At 42.8% G+C, this 9,916-nt stretch overlaps 1 protein-coding gene across 1 annotated transcript; it reads right to left on the bottom strand.

The window, feature by feature from the left end:
- Positions 1 to 394: 394 nt before the first annotated feature.
- On the bottom strand, positions 395 to 9,059 carry LOC103366415 (fasciculation and elongation protein zeta-2-like). Its single transcript, XM_008294138.1, has 9 exons — positions 8,716 to 9,059; positions 5,360 to 5,462; positions 5,072 to 5,188; positions 4,757 to 4,889; positions 4,400 to 4,665; positions 4,110 to 4,190; positions 3,841 to 3,916; positions 3,704 to 3,769; positions 395 to 1,340 (listed from the first exon to the last, which is right to left on the bottom strand). The coding sequence occupies exons 1-9, from the start codon at positions 9,057 to 9,059 to the stop codon at positions 1,324 to 1,326; spliced, it is 1,203 nt and encodes a 400-aa protein (XP_008292360.1). The 3' UTR covers positions 395 to 1,323.
- Between the last annotated feature and the right edge of the window lie 857 nt (positions 9,060 to 9,916).

The raw sequence follows: 9,916 nt of genomic DNA, 5'->3' as shown, positions 1-9,916 counted from the left end.
CATGGCAATTTTGGTGAGTTTTCGAGTATGTTTAGGGCCTCAAAAACGCGTGTCTTTGGCACGAATAAAACACAGACAGTGGCAATAAGATCGAATCAGACTGGGTTGTTCCTTGGAGTTTAGGAGTGAAATCAAATTAAAAATCACATCTTGGGGCCAAAGGCACCTTGTCTGGAGGAGTTATAATTTAGGAATTATTGGTACAATGAAGAGGAGGGTGTTGTCTTATTCACTCATTTTGTATATGATGTAATGTCTCCTCTTGCATGCGAGTAAGATTTCTGTCACAAGACACTGACTGAGTATATTTCTGTTAAAGTTGTCTAACGTGGTTCTGGGATTATAGTTTGTACATCTGTAGTGAAATCAAGAAAACACTTGGAGGCCAAGAGGATGAGGTTTTATCAATGTATTTGAAATACAATATTTACAAAATAAATACACAGTGAAGCATGTTCTCCGAGTCGTTTGACATTCATTGAAAATAAGTCTTTCATAATGTACAAAAGTTCAGGCAAAGGCAAAGGCAGCTTGTTAAAGTCACACAGAGAGTAACAATGCCCATCGTGGTGTTCGCTGCCCCGTAGGCACGACGAGGCTCTGATTCAGAGCTCCAGTCAGAAAGTACAGACAGTGCATGGGTCGCAATTCAAATGCATAGTTAGTTAATTAGTTCATACGAGCCCAGAGTGCATCACCTCAGACGTCGAGTCGTTATCTTCCATTAAATAATAATGATGGTGTGTTGGGTGTAGCGCTGAGATGAGAGCTGGTGGTACACTGTGTCTGCAGCTACAAGGAAAGCTGTGGATGAAGTTTTGCATCGTGTTTGTGAACGCTGGTTTAAGGTAACTAACTGATGTATTTGTTTTTACTGAAATTAACTGCTGTAACACTTCTTTTAAAATCTTAAAGTACTCTTCTGTTCACAGGATTTGATTCGTCGCCTCTAATACTGCAACTTCTGTCATTCTGCGCTGAGCACTTATGATAAATGCAAAGCTCTTCAGCTCTGCTCTATAACCGCCTCGTATCATTTCTCAGGTTTGGAATACATTTTCACAGTAACAAAATTAAAAACGCACAAAAATAATAGTCAAAATTCACAGGAGTCGTCTACACAAGGGTTTGCAAAATCACAATTCAAAATAAATACAACTGAATGGAAATCAGAAAACACACACACACACACAAAAACACAGAGGTAAAAACATGCAGGAATAAATTAAGTGTGCTTTGTGTTTGCGAAAAAATACAATGAGTCCTCCTCATGTGGTCACCGTGGTAAACGTTCTGCAGACCGTCGGGCACCGTCCCTCTGGCCTACGTCGGGCAAAGCACTGGAAGAACAGCAGAGAAGAATGTTAGCAGATAAAAGATGGAGCCTGATGCATGCAAAATACAAAACTGGGGAGATAAAAGAAAAGGGAAAACTGAAGGACAAATGCTAATTTAACCAGATGCAGGTTGGGTGAGACAAAGTGCAGTTAGTGCTCCAGAACTAATAATCACAGAGAGGTGTGTGAGACGTTAAACGGAGCTCCATGTGTGCAGTCGGGAGTCTAGACACCAAATAGGCTGTGCAGGAAGAAGGAGGAGGAGAGGTGAGGAGGACAGCCTCAGGGTCAGACTGCACTACACGTGACCGGCAGAGGGGGGGCGCTCTCCCTTCATAGTGACAACACCACAACAGTGCACTTCACAATGTGTCACAAACCTCTTGGTCCGTCGCTCACACCAGAGCTGGCAGAGGGAGATTAGGCAGAGCAGAGGAAGAAACAATAAAAAAAAAAAAGGAATGAAAACAGAAATGCGAAAGGAAGGACACGCAAAAGATCTGCAAGAGCTAGAAAAGACGATCGAGCAGCTGATTTCAACACAGTGAGAAAGTCAGTTTGCAGATAAAAGGTGATTTATACGAGATGCATTTACTGCTGCAGCGTCACACACAGACTGACTGTACTGTTGTTAAACTTGTCTGCATTTTTATTTGCTAAATGTCTTTTCTCTTACGTGGTTTTATTTTTTCCATTTCTTGTCCTTCTTTGACTGTTTTACTCATTTTTAATTATTTTGTAAATCTATGTTCCTTTTATCCAAACGGTCAGTACAGTTATTTATTAATTTGATTTAATTAATGTATGCTTTTAAAAAAAAACATTCTAATCTTTGCCTGAAGAGCACTTTGCAGAACCTCTGTGTACAATAAGATGATGTATTCATACACCGGCTTGCTTGATTGCACTAAAACTGTTTTGAAAGCTGTTCTCGTTGACGTGTTTATTGAAATTTCCTGAAAGTTCATTGACATTTAAGACCTGATCTGCTTCACAATTAACAGAATGAAACCAAATTAAGATTTTCATCGCCTCCTAATTTGTTTATAGTTTGAACTCCACAGCTGACTTAGAAATGGAATGTTTGAAGCTCGCTCTGTCAATTTCCAAAGCAGGAACTTTGTTTTTGGGCAACTCAAGCCTTTGTGTGTGTGTTCTGACTGCAAGAACTGCTCGTTTCCATTTTTGGGGGAGAAAAAAGTACCTATTCCAAGGTATATGTTCCTGAGGGGCTCTGAAAAACTGCCATGCAGGTTTTGAAGCTGATTTGTTAAACTTACAGATGACAACGTGCCATTTTTTTTCTGCCCTGTTAACATCCTTGTCTTTTTTCTAACATCACCTACTTCAGCCTAAAGTTCACCACACAGGTTAGCATCACAAACCTCCACTGTTCCATTCTCTATGTGCTCAAAGAACTGGAGTTACGTCTAGGAGTGACTGTTTGTTGTTGTTTTGGTGCACGAGGAGTCAATGTTGTTGGATGCTACACTGCAATGGAAACCAAAAGGCTGACTACAGGGGCGTCCCAGTAAAAGCTGCCCCATCCTGCACCTGCTCCAAGTTCCTGGAGTAGAAAACTGCCTCATATTAGACTTTCACTAGACCATTATCATGGCAGAAAGAATTAACAGCAACATTATGATTAAAATATCTATAGAAAATATGGAAAAATATTGGTCATGTTTGTCAAGCTCGTTTAACTTTGTGTGTTTTGCTTTTTGACTCCTTTTTTAATGAAACAGTCAAAATATGAGCGTAGAGACGTGGAGAGTCTAGAACCAGAACTGTTCGTTATGTTGGTCAACCAGATAATTACTGGGTCATATGTGTATTATGTACATGATAACAATATTTTATTCATTAAATTTAAAAGTTGTCAATACTGCTCCATCATTACATCCCCATGTGTAGCCAAGAGTAACATTTTGTTGTGTCCTTGAATGCATCATAAAATGATTGCACAGCGTTCAAATACAATATAGCACAAAGCAATAGCAGCAAAATCACTTAATTTTGGCAAACGAGACTAAAAGAATGAAGGCAGTGGCATGTTCACAGTCCCACATTACTGATACCAAACACTTTTCAGGATAACTTGTAGGATTTCGTCATAAACTGGAATCGATGCTGCATGAGATGTAGGAAATACATTAAATATGTGATGAAAATGAGCAAAAGTAACATCAAGCATCAATGATTTACAGTAAAAGGGTTGTGTGACTTTAACTTAACGTCATCAGCACAGTATTGAACATTATTGATCCTCTGGTTTCTGTGAAACGATGATGACAGCAGAGAAACACTGCCAACAGTCACGTCACCCACTTCCACTTAGAGCACAAACACCAAACAGGAACGCTCACCTTTGAGAATATAGTCTGTTAAGAGACTGGGCACCTTGTCGCTGTCGTCCCTCATCGCTTGTAGAACTGGAAAGGGAATAAATCAGTTAGCGATTGAGCCCCAAGAAATCAACAGATTCGCAGGTAAAGAAACTCACTTTTGGTCAGGATCTGGAGGTCTTCAATCGAAGGAGGATGTCCCTTTTTCTCATAAGGGATGACTGTGGTCAAATACTGTAACCCAGAGACACAGACAGGAAGACAGGAATGAAAACAATGAATGCTGGAGAAAACAATGCTTTCAGGCTGAAAGGACAGTATGAGGAAATGAAGAAAGCTGCTATTGTGGTGCTGAAGGTCGTATTTCAGTTCTACAGCAAGAATCAGAAAAGTTAAGCAGGTAAGAGAGAAAGAAATGGAAAGTGACCTGTCTTTCACTGCACCCGCTCCCAAAGGTTTGCCGGAAGCTGTTTTGAATAACAGAGGAGAGTCCCTCCACACTGAAACGCTGAGGAGGAAGGAAGAAAAGGAAAGAGACTTCAGAAAAAAAGATCAAACACTGCAAAAGATTTAAGGAAAATACAGCTTGTTGGAAAATAAAGCATAAAGTGCAGCTAGAGATGCAGCAAACAGTGCAAAAGATCCTACGTGACTTTTATCATTTCAGGAGATCAACAGGAGATAAAAGACGTGAGTCCTCAGTAGTAAAGCACTGACTGATCCGAGTGTTTTCTCTGCGAGGCTCTGCGATGTCCCGGCTCCACCTTTCAGCTTCTTCTTCTTCTTCAGCGACTCCCGGTGCTCCTTCTGCCGGTTTTGAACGTCGATGAGCGCCGAGATGAAACTGTTCTTCACCTCTTTCTCAAAGTCCAGCTCGTCCCTGAGTGCCAGCTGCTGCACCAGCTCCTCCGAAAACCTCCTGATGTTCGCCTCCGTCTCCTCCAGACGCTCGTTCAGCTCCGCGACGTTCATGCTCCTCACCCCTGGACCACCAGAACACACAGGGAGACACACAAAACGTAAGTTACTGATGGAGGAGACTCTCCCTTTGAGTCCTGGTCTGTGGACACTCACTCTCCTCGTAGTCGGGGTTGCCACTGGACCGCTGGACGTCCAGAGAGAGCATCGACAGGTCTGACTGCGACGGATTGTGCGCTGCCTCCATGTCTGGAGAGTCCTGCATCATTTCCTCGATCTCCTCGATAACCTGCACAGAGCATCAGCACATCAGAGAGGCGGCTCTTAAAATAGCTCAGCGGGCCATTAAATATGCGTGGGAAACACAGATGGACTTCAGCTGTGTTAAGCTGCTGCCCTGCATTTTAAGGGCTTTGACACAATGCGACTGCATCTGGAGTCGACTAAGCTGATAGACGACGATGCTTCTACCTGTTCGGCCGTGAACAGAGGCTCCTCGGCGAGGCAGGAGACGATGATGGAGTGCATGTCCAGCTGCTCCCTCAGCTCCTCATCGTCCGACTGCTCCGCCGCGACATCTGCCTTCCTCTGTAGCCGAACAAGAGGAGAGGGGGGGAGGGAATTTAATCAAAGCACTAAACCCTGGCACAATGAATATTTGAGATTTGTGAGATGAACGGAGGGGAGATTTGGTGAGTGGGGGGGGAGGGATGAAGGGAAAGTGGGACAGAGATGGGAGGGTGAGGAGGAAGCACTCACGGGTTTCTCCTCCAGGTTGGGGAGGTGGAGGGAGCATGTTCGCGACTGTTTCCAGTCCACCGGCATCACGCGGCCATAGTTGCTGGTTAAAGCGTTCCAGATTCTGTGGAAGAACAACAGAAGACAACATTAAAAATCTGTGTAAAGGACTGCACATAAAGTTTACTCAAAGTTGAGAGCATTTAAAGGACGCTCTTTCCAAACAACATAGAAACACGAAAGGCTCTTTCAGTGGAAGAAGACCTCATATAAAACAAAACCACGATGATTCTGAGTTACAGGTGATGATACAACAAGCATGACTGCTGTTTTCCATTTCTGCTAATAGATTCCCCTTAGTCTCACATAACTACGACGTGTGTCAGAAAAGTTCCAGGACTGGTGTCACAAAACATGTGCTTCAAACCCAAACTACAAACTACCAGTTTTCCCCTTCAGACGATCAACCAGCTCATCTACAAAGAGATCCTGTGGCATTCGTTCAGTGTACAGGGGGGAGGCCAGAGTTGTGACAGGACAAGTCGTGGCTGCTTCACCATGACAAGTAGTTCTTTATACCAATTGTAATGGTTATGGCGGTGCTAAGCCCAGGATGTAGCGACGGTGCCCTCCAAATTAGCAACAGGGGACTTGTTTTGGTGAAACATTGCCGTGCTGATTTGCCAAAAAGAATCTAAGCAGGGCTGCTTTAATGCACAAAATGAATTTTTGTTCAAACTTGCCACGTTCAGCGTGTAGGTTGGTCCAGAAAACAGGGAGAAAACTGAAATGTGCAATGGAAAAATCAAACGTATACCTAAAGTCTACACCCGGTGAGTTAGACTAGATCCCCCCTGAATCCAACACAGTGGAGCTGAAACGGAGTCCTGATGATGATGTCAACATGGTGCCTCAACTTTAAGTCAGCAACCAGAAATTTGGAGCTATAAGTCTGCATTAAAAAGTCTGAGTGTAGAGTTTATGGTGGTTTGCACTGTCACCTCACGGCAAGGAGGTTCTACGCTCAAACCTGCCAGGGCCTTTATATGCAGAGTTTGCATGTTCTTCCTGTGCCTGCGTGGGTTTTCCAGCTTCCTCCGACAGCACAAAGACATGATCGGGAGGTTAACAGTTTTTTTTTTATTCTAAATTAGTCGTGACTGTCAGCTGGGACGAGCTCCCGCCCCCCATGACCCTCGACAGGATAAAACTGGTTCAGAAAACAAAGGGAAGGAAGAGAAAAATCAGCGCATAGTGGCTTCTGCTTCATCTTGTCCTACTAGGTTTTAAAATACTTGTTTCATTTTCCAGTTTTCAAGAAAGGTGAGGAAGGAGAAAAACTCAGATATCCCACAACAAAGGTCGGTCACTGGGATCAACCAGGGATGCTGGAGAAACTCTTCACCAATAGGACACGCTCGTCCATTTTTTCTACCCACTCTGCTGTTTTGCAGCACTTACGATCATCACTGGAACACACATATATTTCATTATTGTAGTGGATTTGCTGGAAACAAACGTATATTAGTTGTATGGATACCGCTAGCGACTGCCACAAAAGTACTTTTGGACATCACATCCAAAAATATAACAATCAGCTTAAACAGTTGTGATGCCAAGGTTAAAAGTATAATCCCCAACGCAGCTTATCAAGTTGAAAATGCCACAGATGATGACGTCTGAAAATATCACTTAAACCCAAAGCTGCAGCATGATGAGTCCTGACCGCCTGAAGTCACGCTTAAAGCTAGTCATAATATTTATTTTTTTCAATCATAATGATTGACTGAGTCAGAGACTTTTTTGATTCCAGCACCCACTACTTATCTTTCAACCGATACTTTAGAAATACTCCATTGAAAACAGGCCCTAAAGTACAAATGCAATGCAACAAAACATCTGTGATCACTGACTCACAAATTAGAAAAGCTGACACTGTTACTAAATTGAACTCATCTGTAATTTCCAATCAGCCAAACTGCATGAACATTGTTAGAAAAATGACTTAAGAACAGCAGAACATCCTCACTTTGGCTCAAACTGTGTCTGCATCATGGCTGCATATGAAAAAGAACGACCAGAGGACCTGGAAAATCTGATTGTGAGACTCTACAAAGGTGGAAAATGATACAGGAAGATCTGTGACTCAGTAAATATCAGATGGAACACAGGAACCAGGAGGTATAGAATGAGCCTGAGTACCACTAATCAGATCATTATCATCACTAGTCATCCTCCTAAAATGACACCATGCACAGTGAACTACTTGCACAGCTCTATCTATCAATGGAGACAGAGTTTCAGTGACAGTTCAGACAGTCTGAAGGACAGCACATCATGTCAATCTGCAGAAACATCATTCAAGAAAACTTGTTTGAAACAAAACTGCAAATGCATTTTCCTGCCAGTGAAGCCCAGCGGTGGGAGTGTGATGATATGGGGCTGCAGGAATGCAAAACGTTTTGAGGAAATAACATTTATAGATGACAATATTAATGTCAGTGGATAAACCAAAAAAAGGACTCCCAGTCTACAGGAGCTTGACAGAAGAGGAACAGTCCCACATGATGACTACCAAAATAACACAAGTGATTCTAAAGAAGAAAAAGCAAAACTATGACTTGGACTGGAAGTACGTCGCCTGACAACAACACACTTTGGGGTATTTTAAAAAGAAATATAAAGCAACACAACCCGTTCAACAAAGAGCAGCTGCAAAATATAGCCTTTGAAGAATGACAGAACCTCTGTTCAGAAAATTGTGCACCGCTGGTATCCTCCATGTTGAAGAGGACCGAGTCTGTTAACAAACATAAAGAATCTCAGTCATGATTTGGTGACTGGTTTTGAGTATATACATTCAAACAGTTTTCAGTTTGACATAAGAGCAAATGTCCTGTTCAACTTCATGCAAGGACTATAAGGTGATGCTGTCTTGAATCATTTGGCATTTAGGTGACATTGCACGGGAGTTGTGTGATTTTATTTTATTTTATATTTACATCACAAAGGTGCCAATTTTACAAAATATCAGCTATAAAAATACTAACAACGCTGCTCTGTGAACTCATATCGACCTGTATCGGTTTGTAAAAGCCATTTAAGGACAGATACAGATACTGTGCCGATATCAGAGCACCTGTTCGGTTCATCTGTGAAAGAAAACAGTTTAAAGAGACTGTTGTCAGAGCAGGTAAAAGCAGATTTACGTCCTGAGGTTGGATGTTTGACAGAATCTGTCGCTGCAGCTCATCACATCACTCACACACTGCAAACATCAAATGAATCAAACGTCCCAAAACATGCATTTGTAGGATCTGGTTTTCAGGAGAGGAGCTGAGCAGCAGCAGGAGGCTCCACAGGCCACAAACACTCACTCGTCTTTCTCCAGCAGCGCGTCCTCGCTGATCGCGCTCACTGGAGCGATGCTGTCCGTCTCGGCGTCGAAATTTCGGAAGCACACGGACAACTTCTCGTCAAAATCGTTCACCAGGTCCTCCATAGACCTGAACCCGCCGCTGTCCCCCGGGGAGAAGCTGCCGTCGTGCAGCTCCGGAAGATCATCATCATCCAGGAGGAGCTGCGGCGGAGCTTCCCCCGCGGCGGCGGCGGCGGCGGCGGAGCGGCCTTTCTGCGGCAGCTGCAGCCGGTCCTCTGAAACCATGTTCACTGCACCCAGGTTCGGCCAATCCTCGTCGAAATGTGCGATAGGTGCGGCCATAGCCCGGACCAGGCTAGTCGCCCCGGGGAAACGACGGTGGATGTGCGGCTGTGGGGCTGGAAGGCCTCCGCATCCTCTCTGTGTGTCTCCGCGCTCAACGCTGCCCGGACACACCGGCGGCACCGGCCGACTAGTGGCCGCGCTCAGGACTGAATGGACTGCAAGCAACCAGAGAAGAGAGGAGACAGCTATTTAAAGGCTCTAATCACCAAAAGCTTTTCCCAGAAGCAATAAAAACACAGCAAACCCTGATTAAAAGATCATTTTTATGGCTTCTTGCTTAAAATGGCAGTTTTACGCACACATTCAAACGTGTGGTGAAAGAAGTATTTAGATCTTAAAAAATAGAATCCATTCATTGAAACTGTTAAGTAAAGAATATGTAGGACTATAATCAAGAAATTGTGATGTAGCTGAAGTGATCGATGCAACAAAAAGAGACTATTATACATATTAATGTTGTATTAATGTGCAAACAGCATTTTACTGTTGTAGAAGTCTGAAAAACTATTTTATAAAACTGCAGTGAATGATCACAACAGGGTCAATCAGCTGAATATTCTAGGAATAAAACAGAGGTTACCCATAGTTCAAAGCAACATCATCAGCTGCAAAAAATATATTTTAAAAAAATACACTTACTACAATAACTGAAAGGAAATGCAGCAAATTCTCTTAGAAAGTAGAATCCTAACATTTGGGGCATTTTGCATGCAGGCCATAGTCAGAATAGCTGCAAGCTGCTTCTAATTACTGCTGAATAATTAAATGGATGATAAAGCATCATATTTTATAGCACTTTATATGTTTTATATGCAAAAAAATCTCTGTCAAATCAATCTAGAGAATAAGAAAGT

Source organism: Stegastes partitus, unplaced genomic scaffold (assembly GCF_000690725.1).
Source record: "Stegastes partitus isolate 25-593 unplaced genomic scaffold, Stegastes_partitus-1.0.2 Scaffold944, whole genome shotgun sequence".
NCBI classification, from domain to species: Eukaryota; Metazoa; Chordata; class Actinopteri; family Pomacentridae; genus Stegastes; species Stegastes partitus.
The sequence above is the reverse complement of the archived record's forward strand: the minus strand, read 5'-3'. Positions and strand labels throughout refer to the sequence as shown.